Source organism: Triplophysa rosa, linkage group LG9 (assembly GCF_024868665.1).
Source record: "Triplophysa rosa linkage group LG9, Trosa_1v2, whole genome shotgun sequence".
Taxonomy (NCBI): domain Eukaryota; kingdom Metazoa; phylum Chordata; class Actinopteri; order Cypriniformes; family Nemacheilidae; genus Triplophysa; species Triplophysa rosa.
The window spans coordinates 5054338-5078624 of record NC_079898.1 but is presented as its reverse complement, the minus strand read 5'-3'; the positions used below and the strand labels follow the sequence as shown (position 1 = coordinate 5078624).

Below are 24287 nucleotides of genomic sequence, written 5' to 3'. Positions count from 1 at the left end.
TCGATGTGTCTACGATCCGCTTGTTAAGCCTGAGGTCACGCACCACCATATATGGAAGGTCATACTGTATACTGTTTCCGGGTCCAAACACTCAATAATAGGTTTCAAATTTGCTTAAATTAAAGGCATACTTCACCCAAAAATAAAAACTAATCATTCATCATTCACTCACCTTCGAGTGGTTCCAATTCTGTATAGATTTCTTTGTTCTGATGAAAACAGAGATAGATATTTGAAAGAATGCTTATAACCAAACAGTTCTTGGACCCCATTGACTACCATAGTAGGAAAAATTACTTTATACATTTTTTTTGTTCTGTTGAACACAAAAGAAATTCATACATGTTTTGAACAACTAGAGAGAGTAATGCATGACAGAATTTTCATTTTTGGGTGAACTATCCCTTTAAGAACCAAAAAGTCATTTGAACGCTTTTATTGTAGATGGATGTGCTTTTTGGAGCTTTAAAATGTTGGGTTCTAGACATAGACATAAAGTGATGGGTATTTTTTAAATAAAAAAATCTTGTTCATCCTTATGTTCATCTGAAGAAGGAAATCGTATACACATGGTGGTGAGTAAAGTGAGATCATTTCAATTTTGGGTGAACTATTGCTTTAACAACTGGTCTTTCATACACGGTGAGAATGAAAGTCTTTTCCTAGCACTTGAGCTTTTCAGTTTTCTGCCTCTGTCTCCATGGAGCAGCGTGGCATGGCCCAGTAATGGAGCGTAGTAATGGGCTCTGGAGCTGCTGTTATATGCTAGACTCTTTGTTGCTCTTCTGGCTTCCTTCCTGTGTGTTCTCTGTGTGACTGTGACACACACCTGGCCGAGAACTCTTTCACGTTCCCTCAGCCTGAACAAAACTCTGTCCTACCACAGAGAGGAGAAAACGGCTTTCATCTCCAGACGTTATCTCGGTTTGATATCATATCCGTGTGACGTCAGCCGCGTCAGTTCATCGCAAGTTTAGCGGGGTTTAATCCATTGTGGTGAAGAATGAAGAATTCGCAGATGGATGTTTGTCATCATCCATGTGCCCTTGCCCTTCAAGACTCCAGTTGACTGTGTATCTATAAGCATATTCTAGATGATAGAAGCGGGTGGATGACCTCACAAGCCATCTTAACGTCAGGTCTAACACAGGCATGAGAATGTGGGACTTCTACTCGGAGAGGTTTCTTTTCAAAAGAGTTTGAGGGTTTTTCTGCACATTTGGTTCACCTTTATGCAGAATTGGGCTCCTGCACCTCAACAAGTCCATGCATTTTCTTGTTGTGTCTTGTTCAATTTAAAAAGGAAAAAATGCATTCTCAGGTCTCAGGCTTTTTTCATTCGTTTTTTGAGTCACTCTCAATACAAGGAAGCTGAGAGAGAGAGAGAGAGAGAGAGAGAGAGAGAGAGAGAGAGAGAGAAGCCATTGTGGCTCTGAATGCAAAATGTTAAACAGGTGCAAAACCACCACCTGCAATGTTGAACTATATAAAGTATTGGCACAGAATTATTTACGATATCACCGCATGTGTAGTGTTTACATGATATCAATAATCATGCTTGTTAAGACCGGTATATTGCAAGTTTGCGACGCAGATTTTGATAAGATGTGCATATATGACACGATGCTAATATGGAGCCATGTTTGCATGAAGAATTCGTCATATTTTCTTTGAATTATAAACTAATGTAACTGATCTAGAGTTATGACGCTGTTACTTTTAGCTGTTACTGTCTTGAAATTGTCTTCCGCTTTATCTCTTGAATGCATCAGTGTTTGCCTTACAGAGCCCATGCATGACCAGTGCTGTTTTCTTTCCTGTGTTGATGTATTTCCTCTTGAAACAGGAAGTTAGAGGGGCAAATATCAAAGGGTCCCCTTTTCCTTTGCCAATAGTCTTTGGTTTACATTAAAGCTTAGCAAAACCACGATTCCCTTTCTTTCTACATGATATTGCTAGTCAGTCGCAGGTGGTGTTGGGGATAGACATTATATTTAACCTTGCCATGGTAACAATTCTCAGTAGAGAGATCAATTTATTGGACCAAAAAGCATATGTGATATGAGCCATTACAGTTTTTGGTCTGTTTTAAAGACGGACCAAATTTAAAGCTGCGTTCTGCAACTTTTTTAGTTAGATATGTACAAATTGAATTAAGTCTGTCCGCAACAGTAAGCTTATAAAAATCATTTTAGGATAGACACGACTTGCAAATAGCACAAATTAACAGGCATTAACTAATGCTGCTAAACCCACCTAAGCCTCCAGTGCCGTGGCAAAACAAAAGCTTGTTAACCTATTTGGTTTGATGATGTCATGTGGACCGCGACACAAGCCTGCAATCCCTTCAATCTAATCTATAAAGCTTTTAATAGTTCTTTTGGGAAAGGCCGAAACAGAGGTTGACCCTCCTCTCTCTGTGAATAGAGGCCTCATATCTGAGTGCATGAACCGGCCATCAAGTTTGGTGTGTCATACTCTGAAGAATTTCCTTCATTTGTGCCGGCCTTGTTGGAAACTAGCGCTCATTGAAGTTCACACCAGTTCTTTGTGTTGGGTTCACGCACCTTTACACGGCCTGCGTCGTGCAGCCAGGTTGAACTTCAGCGGGTATTAACCAAAATAACCCAAGCTTATCGAATCACGTCAGATCTCAGTTCGTCTTTTAACGTCGCATCATTTTCCAGCCTCTTCTTCTTGCTTCCTCTGCTTAAAAGATTTCTTTCGGATTCACTCAAGGGGAAAAAATGAGGCCTATGTTAGTGTTTTCTCTGTGAGAGACATTGCTAATGATGAAAGATGTTGAACATAATGGAACATAAGTTAGGTGTGGTCACATGTAATGTTGAATGGGAACAATATACCAACATTTCAGACCCGTTTGATGAATGACGGGGGCTTTAACCTTAAATTCATTCGATGCTTTTACATCCAACACCATGACCCCTTCAAATATGAACCTTGGTCGTGTTTTAGCATTCAATGGGCCACTGTTTACACAGCTTAAATGTATTGTGCACACGCCTCAAAAACAATTCAGCTAAATCAGAATCGTGTCATATTTGACAGATGTGTTTATTTCAGCTTCAAAGGCAAATGGCGCATGTTGTTTATGCTGTTCCAGAATTTCATGTTTTTTCCACTTTTCTCCTCTTAGGGCCGGTCGGACGTCATATTTTAGCCGACGTGTCTTTTCATTGATTTTAACCGGAATGCTTGTCCGCACCTGGCCGTGCGTACGTGTCATGGTGTCAGAAAGCATCTTTGTAAACATGTTATGTGTGGAGCTGTTTTGGTTGCCCTGTTCACTGATGGATGTAAACCTCAGTTTCCTGGAGGGGAACAGAGAGGAAGGTCGTTCATGTGTTTGTATGGAGCTGTTGTGCCGGGGCCAGGGTACAGAGAACGGATGAAGTAGTGCCACACTGTTCTCTGCTTAAATGACTCTCAAGCGCTTCCCCCCCTCACGACCTTGGGCTTTCATTTCCTCTCCGTTCGCTAAATATGCAGATATCCGGCATGTGTTTACTGGTTTATGCCGCCGTTCATCAAAACAAGAGTGTAGAAGTGCATGTGACTGAGACGGGAGATGTTAAGGCGAATGAAATCAAACGCCGTGATGGAGACGTGAAGAAAGTATTTAACTTTTCTATGTTTTTTCTGTCTTTTAGAAAAATAGATCCTTGGTAATGACAAGCATGCCCACTGAGTAAGTATCTGTAGTTGTCTTCTCTGTCATGGACATGATTACAAAAATACATAAGTCATTACAACAATCATCTACAAAATAAATAATGTCATTCTCGTGACACTCTCTCTAAAAGAAAACCAACTGATTTCGGTCACACTTCAGTAAAGGGGGCAATTCTCGCTATTAACAAACCATTAACTACGACTTATTCCCCAATAAAGTCTAAATTTGTTACTTATTAATAGTTAGTAAGGTAGTTGTTAGGTTTAGGTATTGGGTAGGATAAGGGATGTAGAGTACGGTCATGCAGAATATGTGCTTTATAAATACTAATAAACAGCCAATATGCCAATAATAGGCATGATAATAACAACTACTTAATAGTGTGAATTGCCCCTTATCCTGAAGTGTTACCCTGATTTCTACCAGTTAACAATTTCATATGTTATTTACGGTCATAGTGCCACTTTATTACTGTATATCTCTCAGGAAAGCATTGGGTTTAAGTTAGGTATGTTATGTTTCACCAGTACGTTATAAATCACTGCTGCCTTGTATTTTTTTGCCATAAATCATTACTATTAGTCACCCTTTATGTTCATCACTGGGTTTTGCAAACATCTAACCAATAGAATATATGAAAAAATGCTTGACAACACAGTATTTAATTGTTTAAAACGTACTGTGTTTTTTCAGTTTCCTGAGTGAATTTGGACATCCAAGGTTTTGGAAGAACAGCCACCAAATGTAATGGGAAAGCAAAAAAATGAGTAAAGCCGTTGTTTATGGTTTTTGTATGTTGTGTGTTTTTCTAGAAAGCAGGAGGTCGTCTTCCAGTTGATCAGAAGTCTGGGTGGTTTTACAGTGGTGGATAATGTGTGTGAAAGCACCACTCACGTCGTGGCCGCCAGTCCCCGTCGAACCCTTAACATCTTATTGGGCATCGCACGAGGATGCTGGATCCTCTCTTTTGAATGGGTGTGTGGTGTGTCTGTGATACTGCATTTATGAATGTTTGTTTTGGGGTTGTTTTATATACATTTTCCTGGTTTGAGCAGATCCTCTGGTGTTTGGAGCACAGGCAGTGGGTTCCTGAGGAACCGTATGAACTTTCTGATCATTTCCCTGCTGCACCTGTGAGTACATTCATTTCTGTCATCTCACTGAACCTGTCCAATGTCTTTTTTATATTGTAAAAGAAACTACAAGAAAGAATTGAATTCTTATTGCCGCTATGCTATTTATGTATTAATTGAGAAACTATAGGCTGTGCTAGTTGCTTTTATTTAGCATAAAACCATTTTAATAGTTTTATTTAATTTGATGAGTTTAAATGAACATTTGAAAAAGAAAGATCATTGTATTATAGGACACTGATGGCAAATGAACAATTACAGATTTAATATACAGACCTAATACTAATGAGAATTCAGCGAAATGCTTAATTGTCATGAAAATATATCCATGATGCCCTAAATAAGTGGCCTTTTCTGTCACAAAACGTTTTAATAAAACATTTTGTTACTGAACCTACAACATTTTAGCACCTAGAAATACCGGTTGGCAGTCTGCAATTACCAAAATAGATGTCATTCTTTTATACGGACAATGAAAAGAGTTTGTGTTGATATGAAAACATATTTTCATTCCTCTTTTCATCCCCAAACTTACGGTGAGATTAGTGCATACTCGATCACAAACACCGACAGACAGTCAAATCGTGGGAAATGGTAAATGAGTCTGTTCTCATGAGGGAGAAGCTTAAAAAACTGCAATTAAAGAGTCAACTAAAAAAGCACTTTGAAGACCTGTTTATGTCAGATCTGATATAAACAATAAAACAAAAAATGTACCCTTGTCTAGCAAACTTCTGTCTCGTATACAACGCATGTGAAAATGACTAATAAATTGACACGTTTTTTTACATAAACATACGTTTTATTGTATGTATAGCAAATAAGTTATTCTCTAAGTCACAATAGTTTAGTAATGGTAGTTTCTACCAGTCGCTGTCCAGATATCATTACAAACAGGTTAACTGAAGATGAAAACAGAATGTACAGATAGTATCAGGACACTTGAAGTCTAAACATACGATATATTTACTTCTCATTTCACCAAGTGTACTGTAGGACACACTACGTCATAGAAATACCTACATGGACAGTATTTTGGTCATTTGGTTGAATTTGAAAAACGGTGCTCATATCTTTCATTATATGACTGTAACTGAGCATTTACATGACCGTCAACATGTAGCCCACCATAAAAAAATCTGTGTGGTTTAAAAGGCCCAAAGCATTAAACCATGTGTAAACGACAGCTTTAACATTTGATCAGGCATTATTTGTTTAATTTACTCTTGTACCATAGTCACATTGACATTATATAAAACCAAAATTTGCAAATAATCTAGTATTTACAATACATTCATTACATAAAAATAAACACCCTAAAAATAGAAAATACTAGTTCTGGTTGTCTCGACATATACATGATGTCAGAAATCTTGTGAAGCTTCAAGGTAGGTCAATCTGCAGGTGTGTGTCCCGATTACAACACCTGTCGCTCGCAAGAAGAATTCATGTTTCCTTTTACTTTGGTGATGCTCCATCCAAGGTCACGTTATGTTGTTGTATTAAATACATTAACAGCGTAACACCTTAACAAAGCTGCTTTGTCTTCTAAACAGAAGTCTATAAGAAGTGCATGTAGGTCAGACCTTTCCTATTGGATAGGAAAGCAATGACTTCAGTGAAGATCGTGCGGTTTAGAAGTCTGCTGGTCTTATCATCATAGTCGTGGCCTTTAGTGAATATGCAGAACCTTTCCAGTAGTACCATTTGATGCAATTGAAACGATTTGTGTTCTGCCCCTGCTGGTAGTACACGCCATTGAGATTGGAAGGTCCACATGCATCAAACCACCAACCTAAAATATAAAAAGAAACATGAATTTGATTTGAAGCACATGTGTTCATTAGAAATTATAGTTATAATATATATATACAGTATATTAGGGCTATCAATGTTAACAGAGCCGTTGGTCAGATCTGCATAGAGCGACAGCTCTTAAAGGGGACGCGTTCTTAAACCTGCTGCTGTGACTCCTGTCACTAATGTTAATCGAAGAACAAAAGAAAAGAGGAATTCAATGTGTTTTGTATCTTAAATTCTTTATTTAATTTACAATTTAGCATTAAAGACCGTAACGTGTTTGAGAACTTCATTCAATTTCTGTATATTTCCTACCTGTTAGACATGAGAGCTCTCAGTTATACTGTACTTCAATGTTAAATGGCTATAATTATTGTTAAAATAAAGAAAAAATCATCAATTTAATGGAGACATCAGTTGCAGTACTAATATCAGAATGTTGGCCTTCATTCATAAAATGATGTTATTAAAGAAATCTGCTGTTTCTACATTAATTTGGAAATTAAATGTGAATGTTATGTGGGATTAATCGTGATTAATCACAGGTAAAATGTGTGATTAATCAGATTATTTTTTTAATCGATTGACAGCACAAATATATATTCAGTATATATATATATGTGTATGTGTGTGTGTAATGTTATAAATGTATATTAATATAAGATTATATGTATAATGTTGTGAGATTATAGGTGCTTCACCTGGAACATTTTTTAAATAGAGTGAGCCTCGTGAATTCAGTTGTAGTTTTGTTTCAGACTATATAAATCTGCTAAGAATTGAGTATTTAAACCATGGTCAACCCCACCATGGAAGGAAACAGCACTGTAAGCGAGTCTTCAGTTCCCAGACCATTAATGTCAAGGCCAAATTCCCAAATGAGCTGATCACTGATTAACTCCTTACTAACTCTGCTTGTAAGCCATGACCCAACTACAAAAAATGCAAGGCGCCTCCTATACAGATTTCTGGGGCAAGTGCCAAGTACCAAAGTTCAGATGAGGGAACTCGGAGAAACCACTACAAGGAGATTTATGATTTATGAAGCCAGAGGAATAGAAAGTAACCTGCTCTTACCTCCTGAGAGCATCTGTGAGCATTTGCAAACACATTTGTCATTATCTACATCCTTTGTGCTGAAGTCACTGCCTGGCTGGCCCATGCTACTGGTTCTCCCGGCTGTTCCGCTGTAACCGCTGATGTGTATCCTGGGAAAAGGCCGTCAGTTTTTCTTATTGGGAATTTGGTCAAAATATTTCAACTTTTCAGAAAGTTGGTCGACAAGAACCAACCAACCAATATAGACAAGCTCAGTGACGATGGAGACAGATGATCACAGCATAAATACATCTAGTAGCACAGGCATTTTCAGTAGTGCATATAACCCATATATCCTTTGTTTATGCCTCCTTGTCTTAACAGCTAGCTCGCCATTGTTGCTTAGCAACGACAGACGCCAGGAGAGCACAAGCTCCTAGGCGCTTTGGGGAAAAAAGGATAAAGCAGTGCGTTTTCCGCACGGTTTTAGACGCAAAATGTGTATCCCGCCTTAGCTGCCTATGTAGGAAGTGCAGAGCTACTTGGCTTTGGAATAGAGCCATAATATCTTGTTCTTCTGTCGCTTTGATATGACTATAAAAACGACAATTAGCCGTTAGCTTGTTTAGGGATCAAATGGCAAAAGTTGTCCCGGGGACGCTCGAACTGCGCTGTATCATGTTTTTGCGTTACTCAGGCAGTAACTATTTCCAGATGACAAAATATTTCATTTGGAGCTTTGACAATTGTGTGCCAGGTCTCCGGGGATTTCATGGCAGCATGAGTTAAACCAGCGGTAGTGTTGATATGGGTGTGCACCGCATCAACAGTTTACACAGCTTCCTGCGGTTTCATTTCAAACAAGAGGTCACGCTGAGAGTCTGTGTGTACAATATGAAACACGTTGTGTTTAGGTGTGGGGGCATTTCATAGCACAGTATTGCTCTACAGTATATTGCTGGGATGTGTGATCATTAGTATTTGTGGATAATTACAAAAGTACATGATATTTTCTGTTTTCGCTTAACACCCCGCGATCGTGTGTTTGAGGTACACTATAGTTCTTCACCTGTAGTTCTGCTTCTCTCCATCGAGGGAAAACTGCTGGTATTTGGAAAAGGCTGTGTTTCCCTCCCAATCCATCAGCTCTATCCTCAGCACATGCTGCTTTGCTTGTGTCAGCTTGGAGATGAATTGATTTCCCAGCCAATGCTCACCAGAGACGTCACCAAAGCCCTGAGGTGGAAACGCGCGATCCATGTGTCAAACTTAGGATATTAAGATAAAATTAGGATGCGAGAGTGTTGTTGAATCCTTACCGCCGTGTAGTTCTTCCACGTTTGATGAAAATCAACCAGGCCATTGAAGCGCTTCTGTACGACCGTCCATCCACCTCCATCTGTTTCCATGTCACAGTAGGCCTGGAAACACAGACGGTAAATGACTGGCAACTTTTGCCTCGGTCGTTCACGACTCTTCTGTATAAACCGAATCTCATGTCATGCCTTTCTTTCGAGGTTTACCATAAACAAATAAGCTTTTTGGCCACTTTCTCAGAATGCTGAGAAGTGTGAAAGGATGGTGAATTGCCAGACTCCGGTTACTGCTAATGAAAGGTATCTTAGGAGATCGCTGTCTGTCGGCAGGCATGTTCTCAAATACAGCAAAGGAGAGTTTGGCTTTCTTGCTGGTCGGTTTGCAAGGGGACTGTTGTGTTTGAAAAAAGTAAATGTTTGTGACATGTTATTGTGGTAGCTGTTGGTCTTTCACTACTTGGGTTTGAATGATGGTATTGAAATGAGGTGTCAAACACACTCAGGCCCGGTTTCACAGACAGAGTTTAGCTTAAGCCAGGACTAACCCTTAGTCGAATTATGATATTTAAGTAACTTTTTAAAAAATGTTTCTGTAAAAAACATTACTGGTGTGCATCTAGAGACAAAACATAGGCAATGACATATTTGAAGATGTTTCAGGGCACATTATTTCAAACTTTCATTTTAGTCTGGGACTAGCCTTAAGCCTTGTTTCTGAAACCGGGCATCAATGATATAAAGAAAAAATAATTTCTGTTTCAGATTACCAAATGAAAAAAATAGCATATCAGGTGATTAAATCTAATCTGGCTGACGACCTTAAATGTAGTTAGTATGTTGTTCTTACCTTAAATTGTTGCTTTGTATCAGGTATGATCAGTGAATAGACCCCACTTTCTTTGTTCCCTGACTTGAATACTGCAGCACAGTCATTGTACTGGTCTGGGTTATCCTGCATCATCGCTGAACTGCCACCTAGAACATGAGATATATTTGTGACAAGAGGTTTATTTGCCTAACAACGCATCCTAGCTGTTATAAATCACGGGGCTTATTGCTTTTATGAAACTGTTATTCCATATATGTAGCAAGGATTCCAAAAATAAAACGTAATGATATTAATCAAAAATAGGGCTGCAACTAACGATTATTTTGATAATCGATTAGTTGGGCGGTTTTTTTTCTCGTTTTTTTTTCGATTAATCGGATTAAAATGTAATTACATCTTTTGCTTATAATAAGTAAATCAGATATGGGAAAAGTATACACAACTGAACTCATTAGCCTTCTCCCAAAATGTTGTGAATGTCTCCATAATTAAAACACCTGGTGAGTTGATTCAAGTGTGTCATATTAGAAGCAACTGACAATAGTCTCTCCCAAACATGGGAGCGAGGGGAGGGTCGGCCAAGGAAATATTTTTTTTGTGCCATGAAAAGTGAGATATTTGTTATTCAAATGTAGTGAAGTACAGTAAAAAGTAAACAGAAAAAGTAATACTTAAGTACAAATACTCAAAAAGTGTACTTAAGTACAGTTCTGAAGTAAATGTACTTCGTTACCCACCTCTGAACTAAATAAACCACCAAATCAGGGTATTTAGCCTATTATGTACTTTGCAAAGTGCAAACGCCACAAATTGGGTTTTACTAATATAATCTTTAATTTTGTCATTTAAAACACCTCTCCCCTTTAAACTTTAAAACTGCGCAGCTTGAAGAGATGCATGCAAAACACGTCTGACTTTAAAACTGCGCACCTCGCGCTGCACAGGAGAGACGCACTGCACCGAGAGACACGTGTGACTTTCAAACTGACGCACAACTCTGTGCCGCACGGAGAGACGCATCCACGGAGAGACACGTGTGACTTTCTAACTGCGCACCTCGTGCAGCACGGAGAGACACGTGTGGCTTTAAAACTGCGCATCTCGCGCTGCACGAAGAGACGCTCCACGAGAACCACATCTGACTTTAAAACTGCGCACCTCGGCTGCACGAAGAGACGCATCCACGGAGAGACACGTGTGACTTTAAAACTGCGCGCACCTCGCGCATGCACGTGAGAGACACGTGTGACTTTTAAACTGCGCATCTCGCGCTGCACGAAGAGACGCGTCCACGAAGAACCACATCTGACTTTAAAACTGCGCACCTCGCGCTGCACGAAGAGACGCATCCACGGAGAGACACGTGTGACTTTAAAACTGCGCACCTCGCGCTGCACGAAGAGACGCATCCACGGAGAAACACGTCTGACTTTAAAACTGCACAGCTCATGCTTCACGGAGAGACACATCTAAAACGGTAATTTTAAAAGGGAAGAAGATGCGCTTGATTTATAACTGCGCAGCTCGCAAGTGACGTCACAGACCAACTAATCGATAATGAAATTCGTTGACAACGAATTTCATTATCGATTATTATCGATTTTATCGATTAGTTGTTGCAGCCCTAATACAAAAATTATTGCAAGTGTTGCCAAGCAACACAGAGGCAATTAGGAACAACAGTGCGCGAAGTGATACTTGTAATGCGGCCAGCTGTATTTTTGGCGGATTTACACAATGCTTAGATACATCGACACACAATCAGATGCAAGACTAGAAATAATCTGATTTATACTGGAGGTCCTATTGGTAAATCTTTGAACACTTAAGCCTGGCTCAGATACAGGATTCTCGGCCAGAATTTACCCCGATTTCCCCTCCCGAGAATCTTTGAAAAAATCGGGTCCAGAACCTCGATCGGGTCCGAGGTTCGGCCCAGATTATCACGTAATGTGAGGCGTTCACAGATCGAATCTTACACCTCCCGATCTGCTCCGAGAGAAATCGGGGCCGCCCCGATCATATCAAACATGTTTGATATTTAGGATTTTAAATCGGGGTGATGACGTTGGTACTTTCGCAACAGCCAATGAGAGGCACATCTGCAAGGTGACGAGGTGACTGACAGACCTTTAAAAATGTCGACCGCGAAAGCTCCTGCAAGGGTAGTTGGACAGCGGAGATGGAGGAACAACTTGTGGCAACACATGATTGTCTATATAATGTATCCTCCAAAACATACCACAACCGCACAGATAAGGAAAAGAGCTGGGGAGAAGTCGCGTCGGTTTTAAATGTACCGGGTAAGTTAACTGCTAACGCGCAGCTTGTAGTTTCGTTCAACAGATTGTTATTTGGCTATAGGCATACAGATAACATGCGTTTATGTGTTTGTTTTTATGCTGTGTCTTATAATCACATTGGCATTCATCTTTATTCTCGGCAGCAACTATTTTTTTTCTTCCGTTATTTATTAACATTAAACTTAAGCGGCTCGCCCAAAGCACAGTCATAACTTCAGCCCTAGCAAAAAGCATTATAGCACCCCCTGCTCAAAATACGTTCCCGCGGCTTTGGACAGACAGACAGAGAATCATTCAGAGAGCGACAAAGACGTTACACAACCGTTGCCAGGTGAGATCACGTGAAATTAACTTTGCGATGTCCCTTTGTTTACTTCTGTTTCCCGGTGAGATGACGTAAGAGGCGTCCTCTGATATGATAATCTTAATATTATCCTGTAGTTTGGGTGTCTTAGGATGTCTTTTGATGTGCAATTATGAAATAAAAAAACTTCCAATCAAACTTTCTAAATTTTTATTTTTGCACTTGCTACCTTTAGGCTTATTTATAAACACAACTTTACCCCCCCCCAAAGTTTTCTTATCTGGACATTTCACATTCATAAATGCAAGTTTACACAGGGCAAACCTATTTTTGTAGTGCTTGAAAAAGAGATTCAAATGTAGATGTGATGTCAACATCTAAAAATAGTGGTTTAAGATTTTAAATAAGAGAATCTGTTAAGATTCTCCTTATGTGTGTGCTGCAACCAGAATTTGAAATCTGTCAGGATTTTAAAACTCCTGTAGTCTGAGCCAGGCTTTAGAGTCACTATGTGGCTGATGGTTCTTTTTGTAGCATTATCCCCCTTTAAAAATTAAAGGAATAGTTCACCTTCAAAATGAAAATTATGTCATTATTTACAAAGCCTGTTGTTATTTCAAACTTGTATGTCTTTCTTCTACAGAACACAAAAGAAGATATATTGAACAATGTTGGTAACAGAAGACCATTGGTTCCCATTGACTTGCATTGGTTTGGTGTCCATACAATATAGGGACTAACAGTTTTTGGTTACATTTATCAAAATATCTTCTTTTTTGTTTTGCAGAACAAAGAAAATCACACGTTTAAGACGAGTAAATGATGATAGGATTTTCATTTTGAATGTGAACTATTACTTTTTAATGGTTAGAGAGTCGGACTCATGACCAGAAGGTTGCCGGTTCGATTCCCAGGGCCGGCGGCTATCAACTGAGATGCCCTTGAGCAAGGCACCTTACCCCTACTTGCTCCCCGGGCGCTGCAGTGATAGCTGCCCACTGCTCCGGGGGTACGTGTGTTCACTACTCTCTGGATGGGTTAAATGCAGAGGTCACATTTCGTTGCCTTGTACTTGTACATGTGCAATGACAATAAATTGAATCTAAATCTGAATCTAAAAAATAATTTGTATAGCCATGTTTTTTTCTACAAATACTTTGAAACTATGGTTACTGTAGCAAAACCATGGATGATTTGTGTTAATGTTTTTGAAACTGAAACTTTTTATATGTTCGTGACATTTGAACCTCTGCTTCGTGTCAGGTCCTGATCACACTGTCTGGGCTTATGTAAGGCCGCATGCTTGTACATTATCTCGCTTATGACACGGCTACTTACCACAGGAGAAAAAAACTGGACATAAAATGTGAATTTGAAATATTTGATTACCTCATTTTTACCGAATGCAGACCTTCCGCAAAGAAAAAAACACTTACTTTTGTTTTAAGGTAAAAAACGATGTTGAAATGTCACGAACAGGCAATTTGGTTTAATCATTTGTAAATATAATGTCATATATGTTATTAAAAGATATTTATATTTACACTTTATTCCTTTGACTAAAAGCGTCACTTGTTCATTGTTTTACGCGTTTTTGTGCTTGGACACTGGATGCGCAAGCAAGCGCCGCGGTCGCGGATGATGCACGCATTTCATACTGGCCGCGTATCTGGAGTCACGGCTCTCGGTCTTCCGCAAATATAACTTACGAGTGTGAGCAACGGGAGATGGTGAGATGATATTCCATACTACATTGTCAGACCTTTGGCTATTTTGTGAAACAGATCATTATTACAAAGACGTTATTAGACGGGTAAAAATAAATAGATAAATGATTGATGTTATTAGGGCCTATTTATAACATTTCCATCTATATACTACATTTACTTAATAAAAGTAAACCACATAAACTCCTAATAAATGCATAATAAATAACAAATCTTTATACAGTAAATACCTAAATAATTAGGGTCTTGTTAAACTAATTCTTATTCTTATGTTTTAATATCAAGCTGTCATGTGTGAATTAAAGTCTTTGAACTGGTGTTTGAATTGGTGTTTTTCACCTCATTTTGGCCCACTGAAAGTGGCAAAGTTTGCTTGGTTGCATCTGCAAAGTGGAACAAAGAATTTCAGGTCATTCAAATAGGCCCACAATTACAGGCTAAATAAAAGGCCTCAAGCTGGAGGTTCAATCTGGGCTGTTTTTATTTTCAAATTTTTGAGTGGTAGATCTTCCCTTTTATCAAGTCCGAGGTCGGGAATCATGGGCTCAAAAAGTTTGGCGACCACTGCCTTACATAAAATCATACAGATCAAAAATGATTTACAGTATCTATTGCATATACTGAAAGTATTGGATGGTGATTTAACATTTCGTTTTTTTAACAGTACCCGGGCTCTGTCGTTCATCTGGACCGATGACAAAAACAGCATGTTGTGTTTTCTGTACTTCAGTGATAATTATCTTTCTCTGTCTAAGCAGCGGTCTGATTTTTGTCAAACCTTTTTCCCAAACATTTGAACAGCTGGCGGTGAGCTGGCATGAGATTGTTTTGGGAGTCTGTTTTGTCCCCGATCTCACATGTGATAAGTGGAATACTGACACAGGCGGCCGGTGGCTTACCCGGAGAGATGGTGTGAATTAGATTGTTGACGATGTTGGTCAACTCCAGCTGCTGCTGTTTCATGGCAGAGTTGTCAGAGGAGGCGCGGAGCAGCTGCTGCTCCATCTCTTTTATAATGCTGGTCTGCTTCTCCACCAGCTTCTTCAGCTGCTCTTTCTCCTCCTTTAAGTTGTCCTGCTCTGTGTTTCTCTTCCCTTCCATTTCCTCCACTCGCTTTTCTAGGAAGCTGAGGGTAAACCCAGAGAAGTACCATTTAAAACATGGAAGGGGGGATTATACCCCCTATATAGTAAAGATTGTTGGTTAATACAAGCTTCAATTTATATGCATTCCTTGTGTGAGTTGCAAAGCTCTCGTATGGAGTGTTGTTTATTGACTTTTGCCGTGTTTACTATGTATTTATTACCTGTTCTTTTCATGCAGTTTGCTGATTTCATTTATCTGCAGCTGAATATCTTTTTCCAGTTTGCTGGTGGAAATGGAGTTCTCAAGAAGCTGACGTTCGAGTCGAGTTGTTTGATTAATAACCTAAAGATGAAAAAAGACTCGGTGTTTCCCACAGAAAGCTTTCAGATAAGACTTGGCTTTAATTGCAACAGCCTTGAAAAGATGTGTAATTACGTGAACTATTTGGCAAGGATGAAACTGCTGACTGCTCATATAATAACATCTATGAAATCTTCATTAGTGTTTTTCTTTGTTTCACTTTCACTGAATGAAGGTTTTCTCATCTTCCAACTGTATGTGTATGTGTAGAAAGAATGTTAACACAAAAATCAACTGGTCCGTAGAGTGCAAATGCTTCATGGTGTTTAGTCATGATACATGCAAGAACAAATGAGATGAGAGAGAACCATTTTTAATGCCTGAAAGAACCTTTCAGTCCAATTATATTTTTATGATAGAATAAAGATTTGTGTGAAGATTTTGTGATTTGGATGTTAAAGTCCCAGTGAACCGGAAGTTGCGATTGTTTTTACTTCCGTATTTTGACGCATTTCAGAGTGAAATGGAATTTTAAATGAAAATAATAGTGGGCGTGGCATTGGTCTTTCTCTGCGATTTGATTGGATGTGTAATAACAGCCATTACATTTTGAAATGTTGAATATGAGTGTTATGACACTCTATCTCACCGCTGTGTGGTCACGTGGTTCATGGAGCCCTCAATAGTTCCAAACAAATCCATGCTGTCAACCTATTTAAATTGATTTTAGCGGGACAGATAACAGCAACTGTATTTGCATAAATTTTGCTAAATATTAGCAGATTGTGTACACTGATTACTACGTTGACGACATTTATAGCAGCATTTTATCTTGGGAGTAATGTGAATATAAGATCAGTCTTTGTGTTTCATTTTGTTGTGTACTAATTTTGAAGTTCTCTAAAGTAGGGATGCACAGATACCAGTATCGGTATCGGGCCCGATACTAAGCTCATGTACTCGTACTCTTAAAAATGCATCGATACCTCATGTGACAGAACTGAAAGAACTAACTGAAATTTGTTGTGAAATTTGATTTGAAAGTTTGTGAAAAGCACATCAAATTATTTATTTTTTCAGAATGTATTTAAGGTGGAGTTGTTTGTAATTATGAGGCTATTCTGTGTCAATTAGTCTCACTGTGTTGTAAAAAGGTACAGTCATCGATATCGGCAAGTACCAGAAAAAAAGTATTTAAAAAATGTTATCGGTGCATCCCTACTCTAAAGACATATGCGTTCTTTGTGTGATGTGAATTTAAGATCAGTCTTTGTGTTTAATTTTAACATTTAATTTCAACTGCCATCTCGTTAAAATGTAAGTTATGCAGTTATTTCACCAAATGTACAGCAAATCCGTTAGGGAGACACTGAAATGAATGGGCTTCAGTGCAATGTTTGGAACTATCGTACGCTCCATGACGCGAGTTACTTCTGCATTCCATTCTTCCTGTGGAGGTCTATGTGAGTGTCGTAACTCTCATATTCAACGGCTCAGCAGACTGACAGTTGAAGGGGAGGAGTTAATGGATGCTCCGCCCAAGCCGTCTAACATACCTCATTTAAGATGGATAGTCATTACTCTGATTTAAACTAGGGCACTCGCATTTTAAAAAGAGAATGACCCAAATTGATCAACTATTTACAATAAATGCTGCAATATTTCATGAAAAAATAGGCATTGTCATTTTTTATTTCACTGGGACTTTAAAGGTGCACTCACTGCAGTTTCACATCTTTGAATGGATTTTGATGACTGTGCTTAAAGACTTCTTTATTGAAAGCTTAGACTTTTACAATAAACGTCCTACGAATTCATAAGAAATCGCTTTCAGGTTGGACCATCACAGAGAATGAAATCCCATAATGCATTTGTGTATTGCACCGAGCAGTCTAAATCTGTCACATATGAGAGACCACTAAGATGCAGCTTCCTAAGTAGACTGCAAGCTATCTTACTTGCTTTAACACAGAGTTGGTGTTTACTGAAGTACACGCTTTAACTAAAGTGCTCACCTGGGCTTCAACAGTAGTGATTTTTCGCGTCTGCTCAGCCGTCTGACTCAGTAGACTCGTCCCGATCCTGATCATGGTCACCGTGTGGTTTTGTACGGCGTCGTGTTGGAGTTGGGCCATGTCTTGTTTGAGGTTGTCCTGGATGTAGTTCTCCAGCTGTGAAAGACATCAGACGTGTGATTAGATGCTGATGATGCCACATCTGTCTGTTTTCTATATGTATATACTGTAGATGTGCGCGAGAGGAGTGTTCTGGTATTGTATTTAGCTGATGAATGTACGTTTTGCAGATGGAGTTTGTTCCTGTCTAATACTATTCTTAGGTAAGAATATAGAAAACGGAAAGACACAATCTAAAATCCCATGTCATTGACATGAAAAGTTTTTTCGAAGCAACCTTTCCTCTTTCATGTTTAAACTTTAATGGCCACTATCCACCCCACAGATCAACCCAAACCTTCATGTCTTTCTATTTTCAGTGGAACGAAGATGTATTCCATAATATCTCTTGTTTTCAATTTAATCAAAGTGAATATAAAATTTTTAAAGCATAAAAGGAAAAAATTAGGTGTATGAACCGATACTAAGCTCATGTACTCGTACTCGTAAAAATGCACCGATACCTCATGTGACAGAACTGAAAGAACTTGCGTTGAAAGTTTGTGAAAAGCGCATCAAATTTATTTTTTCCGAATGTATGTAATTATGAAGCTATTCTGTGTCTATTAGTCTCACTGTGTTGTAAAAAAGTACAGGCATCTGTATCGGCGAGTACCAGAATTTTTTTTTTTTAATGTTATCGGAGCATCCCTACTCTAAAGACATAGAGTAGGGATGCTGTTCTTTGTATGAGGAACCGACCAAAACTCTTTAGCATCTCTAGCATCAAACTTGACATCTTGCATGTTTGAAAATGTACCGCATGTGAATACCACATATGAGAAGCTGTGGGGGTGAAGAAGATTATCAGTAAGTGAGATCTTATAATGGCCTGTTTCATACATTCTCCAAAACTAAGCCATAGTTTTGGAACAACATTTGGATGAATAAACGATGACAGAATGAATGTTGTTTTTTTTATGAACTAACCCTTGGGTGAGTGGTTAGAATTTCAATATGAGAGTTATTGAGTATCCTGACAGATTTGTTCCGGCTCACTGTGCTTTAATTTACTAGCATTGAGTTCAGATCTCATTATAATGGAGTAATTGTTTCTGGCGTCTCAATCGTCAGTCATCATGACCCCTTTTCGAGTAGGTCAAAAGGCAAATCATATCTTAGCTGTCAGTTGTCATAATAATAATCCCCACTTTGAAGAAATATGTGTGCTTGGCAGGCAGTTCTTCCTCTTTTAGCAAATGTTGAGCAGACTGTTTGTTAAGCTTCTCAACATAAACTTCAGTGTACATGCAGGTGGTCATTTCCTTTAAAAAATGCTGCTTGAAATGATAAACTACGGCACTGTCAAGACGTTATGTGATTTTTTTCCGAATTTGTTCTTATCATGGCTAATCCTTTGGATCTCAACATTTTAAACAATTTATATTTTAATAAAGTAAAAGAATAGGCCGATTGCTGTATATAGCACTGTCTGAGCCTCCGATCCATACGTTGGTTTCCTCCATTGAGTTCCTGAGCGGTAGACCAGCCAACGCTCAAACAAACAGGATGGAAATGATGAGTGACAAGTTGCATCCTCAATGAAAATATTTCTAGAATGCTGAAAAGAAAAAAATTGCGCGAGTTAGAGCGTCTTTCGCTGTTTACTCGCTCGGTTTGTCCGGAAGAGCAATTTACAGTCACGAGTCACGACCCTGTAGTATGAATATTTTTAGCTTGTGTAATCAGGTCGATTTTGTTTGTCTTCCTCTCATCGTGCGTGTTTTGTGGAGCACGGGTTCACGTGAAGGGTGTCATGATTTGTCGAAGGAACTGCGAGCAGGACGTTCCATTGATGCTTCGTGATCTAATCAGTTGTTTATTCCTGGACCGAAGAATCCAACTTGTTTGTGTCGATCTACATGGAAAGCGCGGCCACATACTGACACATTGTTTAACCGGCACAAATAAATAAAGTGTTTAGGCCACTTATGAATCAGATATGCCTATAGTGTAACATTCTTCTGTGCAGTGGTCCATTTATAAAAAGGTGCTTTCCTCTGACCTCAGATTAAAGTGATAGTTCACCCAAACATCAAAATTCTGTCATCATTTACTCAGCCTCTTGTCATTTCAAACCTTTATGACTTTCTTCCGTAGAACACAAAAGAAGATATTTTGAAGAATATACTGTTCACAGCTGTTGGGAGAAGACCTCAAAAACAGTTGTCAAAATATTGTTAATTTTGGAAGATATAAAAGTCAAATGTTTTTTTAACTGATCTGAATGAAATATGGCAGTGCTTTAGTCTTTTTAAAGGGGTCATATGACACGGCTAAAACGAATATTATAGTTTGTTTTAGATGTAATGCAATGTGTATACACGATTTAAGGTTCAAAAACGCTGTATTTTCCACATACCGTGCATGTTTGTATCTCCTCTTTGCCCCGCGTCTCTGAAACGTGCAGATTTTTAACAAAGCTCATTGCTCTGAAAAGCAAAGTGTGCTATGATTGGCCAGTTAACCAGTGCGTAGTGATTGGTGGAATACTGCAAGCGTGTGACGGAAATGTGACGCCTCTTACCATATTTGGAACATCAGGTTCCACTTCAGTTGAACTGACAGGTACGCCCACCTTACTTGCGTAAACATTTGGGTGGTCTTAGTCAAATCTTACCACCAACTGACGTAGATTTGTGGGGGTGTGGTTACATGAGGCGTTTCAGGCAGGTCTGGGTGAGCATTCGTTCAAGTGTTGTTACCACACTTATATATTTAATATTTAACACAAATATTTTTATATTTAACACAATATTTGCAATTTTACTTGTCTAATACATGTATGGGCAACTTATAACACACCAAAGACAAAGAAAAGCATGTGTCCGTGCCATATGACCCCTTTAAAATATTAGCGAATGTCGATCCTTCATCAGTGCCATTAGAACAGGTCATTATCCTAAAAGCCTGCTCTAAAACAATCCATTTTAAGCAGAATTAAAGATTTACTGTGCTTTTCAACCGGTCAGATTACTTGCATATGAGGACAAAAACCATTACAGCCAAAATGTGGAACTAAACCGATCAGTTCATTCTGCCCAAGGTTGCCAGATATTCCTAATCAAAGCGCAGCCCATGGGCAATCAAGACTAGCCAGAAATTCGCCCAATGACCCTTCCCAAAATACCAAAACATTATTTTCATAAATATATTAGCGTGAGATTGACAGTTGATGAACAAAATTCCACCTTTAACCCACAGAAGTTGCCCAATTTAGACAACAGTGGCAACACTTAATCTGTTAACTTTACTCTGTGACACTGTGTGAGTCACTCATTAACACATAATGTGTAATACTGAAATCCCCATTTGTATCAGTAGAATCAACATATTCAAGAGTCATTACTGTTTATTTTGCATTAGATCCACCATCTCTAGTTGCTTGAGTACAGTAAATGTTTCATGTCAATTTTAGCCTGAACTTGACGTGAACCTTAGACACCCAACTTTCATCCCAGTCTGGTCAGTCTGGTTGGGTTTAAGCGCTGGTCTTTTCTGGTTAATGTAATCCAGCACTTGGAATTCAATGAAAGAAGCTTTGGTCAGTTTATATAATGAGATATGTTTGACTGGCCCTTCATCTTCACTGCCTCGCTGATGCCATTGAAAGGAATGACGTTTATTCCTTCAAACAAAAGTGCTCAGTGCTGTTTCCTGATTTTAAGCCGCTCGAGTGAACGTCTGACATTGTTTCATTGTGAGAAACTCATGCTGAAGTCATGGCGTTCTCTGGCTTTTAAGCCGTTTACAAAAACAGCATGTTTCTTTTGCATTGTAATGTTTGGCTTTGAACCTCATCACGTTACGTTACCATCATCAACATGTGTACAGTATTTGCGGCAGCTGTTTGCTACTGTAGCTGGATAAAACGGCATGTTGTAGAAGTGTGTTTTTCCAACAAACAAATAAATTTCACACTGGTTAGTTTTGTTTGTCTGCTATAGATGTGCTGGTAGAGAAGAAAAATACAGAAAAAAATTGGGGGATGCGCAGCAATGAGAAGTCCATTCTACTATAAATAAATGCAGAGAAGCAAATGTATTTTGTCAATAGAGTGGCTGTCATGAGTTTGGACGGGTTGTTAAAAAAAGGTCATCATTTACCTTTGAGTTGTTCCAAATATGTATACATTTCTTTGTTCTGATGAACACCGAGAAAGATATTTGGAAGAATGCTTATAACCAAACAGATTTAGCCTCCATTGACTCCCATAGTAGGAAAAATTACTGCGTCATTTATTTTGTTATGTTGAACACAAAAGAAGATATTTTGAAGAATGTAGGACAGCAAACAGTTCTGGGGCACTTTTGACTACCATTGTATTTTTTCCTACTATGGGAGTCAATGGGGGGCAAAACCTGTCTTAATACAAACATTCTTCCAAATATCTTTGTCTGTGTTCATCAGAACAAAGAAATTCATACAGATTTGGAACAACTCGAAGGTGAGTAAATGATGACAGAATTTCCATTTTTGGGTGAAGTATGCCTTTAACAACTTGTGGTGCACCTGAGGTTGTAAAAATGTTTTTCAACCACAACCCAATGAACAACTCCAAAATTAAACCTGAGTGTGCAGCAAAATACAATCTGTACATTTAACACGCTTTTGAAAGCAAAATCTACTTGTGTTGCTGTGCATTGATGTACAAGAAGAATGTACCTTCTGCAGCCATTGCGTGTTGTTCTCCATGACGTTCTCCAGTTGTTCCAGTCTTTGGACCGAGCTGTCGTAGTCCACCAGGTCATCACGCTGAACTTGGTTGTAGGAGCTTGAAGGTCCTCCACAGTTCTGCGGCTCCGGCAGCAGAAAGGTGTAAGAACATGGACCGTTCTGGATCTGGTACTGTTTCTTCCCCGTCGATTCTGAATTCTCCGTAATTCCTTCTCCAAAACAAAGGCAATAACTCAACGCAAAAAACTTAAATAGTATCCCGGTCATTTTCATCAAGTCTTCAATAGTGTTCGTGCAAGCAGTGCAAGGAAAGTTTCCCCTTCTTGGAGCTGTAGGTGAAGAAAGATGACTCGATTCTCCTGCCCCAGGATTGTGCTCTGGCATTATGTGTGAGCTTCATTAATATGCCATCAAGAGGAGTAGGAGGAGACTGTGTCACAGAGGCACTGGTAGAGTGACACTCGCTCGCAGGCTCGTACTCACCCCTCATCGGTCTAGTGGGCTCCTCCGTGTGTGACCGATATTCAGGCTCCTCCCATGACCCGTGGCTTCTCAATCCAGCAGCGTGAAGAGCACTCAAGCCAGACAGGAGCTCTCATTAAACACTTCCCCTCTGGTCTGCATGTGCTCTAAAGAAAGACATGACAGTGGGTCAGGTCGACGGGAGAGGAGAGCCGACAATGGCTGTGTTTGTGTTTTTCTTAAAGGCTCTGATGGGCAGTTCAGGATGCAGCTGTATAGTTCAAGTAACGCAGCTTCGGCAATGTCCGTGTCACCATATGACTACAGGTCCAGATGTGGACCCGTTTCGTTGAACTTTTTTCCCCTTGCATATTCTTTTCTTCAAAGCACAGATACCCCTGAATGTTTCTCGGCGGGACCATTCATTCCCCACTTTTTTCTTTAAACTGAAAATAAGCAAGTGTTGGGGTAAAATGGAGAGAAAACCCCCTTTTTGGATTCTAGAACACGTGCAAGTAACATATTTGCCATCTTCGATCCTTTTATACAAGCGATCAATATTCAACATCGTAAGATTTTGCAAAACCAGTCTTAAGTAGCACAGGAATATTTGTGGCAAAAGCCAACATAACATTTTTGTTTTTTTCTGCGATGCCAAAAATCATTAGGAAATTAAGTAAAGATCATGTTCCATGAAGATATTTTGTAAAATTCCTACCATAAATATATCAAAAAACTTTATTTTTATGAGTAATATGCTAGGCTAAGGATTTTTTTTGCACCCTCAGATTCCTGAGTTTGAAATCGTTGTATCTCGTTCAAATGTTGTCATATCCTAACAAACCATACATCAATGGAAAGCTTGTTTATTCAGCTGTAAAATTGACACGAAAGACTGGTTTTGTTGTCCAGGGCCACAAATATTAAGAAATTCTAAATTCATAAATGTTTTTAGTCAAATCCTTTGAATAAATGATTGATGTACTAATGCTGTTTCTCATGAAAAACGTCACATTAACCTAATTCCTGGAATATGTTTGGGAAGAAAATCTAAAAGGCAGATTGTTTATGAAAGTATCTGGCTCTCAGTGAGATGACATTTGTAAAAGCCCTTCTCATGTCATTTTAGTATGATTCCTGATCCCTGTTAATGGAACAGCTAAAAATATTCATTCTCAGTTCTCATATCGTCTGATAAATTCCTCGCACATCGTCTGATATGGTCATGCGTTTCTTGCCGGCACATCGCCGTTTCTTGGACCGGAGCAGCAGATGGTTGTGTTTTGACATTTGTTTTGTCATAGTATCAGATGTTTGCGGTTGCATTAAAGCCTTTTACTTGCTTTTGAATTATTATTATTGAATTATCACACCTTTAGTTTTGTAGATGTTTATACGTTTATGTTTTCATTCTTCCATTTGCCAGATGCTTTCATCCAAAGTG

General features: G+C 38.9%; 2 protein-coding genes across 3 annotated transcripts in view; one reads left to right on the top strand and one right to left on the bottom strand.

Annotated features, from left to right (window-relative positions):
- mcph1 (microcephalin 1) overlaps positions 1-24287 on the top strand; it is a 42127-nt gene that overhangs the window by 10803 nt on the left and 7037 nt on the right. Inside the window, 3 exon segments of the mRNA XM_057341590.1 lie at positions 3672-3709; positions 4507-4669; positions 4750-4827. Coding sequence (XP_057197573.1) covers positions 3672-3709; positions 4507-4669; positions 4750-4827 — 279 coding nt within the window.
- angpt2a (angiopoietin 2a) overlaps positions 5635-24287 on the bottom strand; it is a 34470-nt gene continuing 15817 nt past the window's right edge. For both annotated transcript variants that reach the window (XM_057341591.1, XM_057341592.1), the window contains exons 3-11: positions 22370-23010; positions 17546-17701; positions 15451-15572; positions 15044-15270; positions 9829-9956; positions 8985-9086; positions 8735-8901; positions 7705-7835; positions 5635-6622 (exon numbers count right to left, since the gene is read on the bottom strand). In XM_057341591.1, the coding sequence (XP_057197574.1) occupies positions 6462-6622; positions 7705-7835; positions 8735-8901; positions 8985-9086; positions 9829-9956; positions 15044-15270; positions 15451-15572; positions 17546-17701; positions 22370-22765 (1590 nt within the window). In that variant the 5' untranslated portion in view covers positions 22766-23010 and the 3' untranslated portion in view covers positions 5635-6461. The remainder of the gene's footprint in view (positions 6623-7704; positions 7836-8734; positions 8902-8984; positions 9087-9828; positions 9957-15043; positions 15271-15450; positions 15573-17545; positions 17702-22369; positions 23011-24287) is intronic.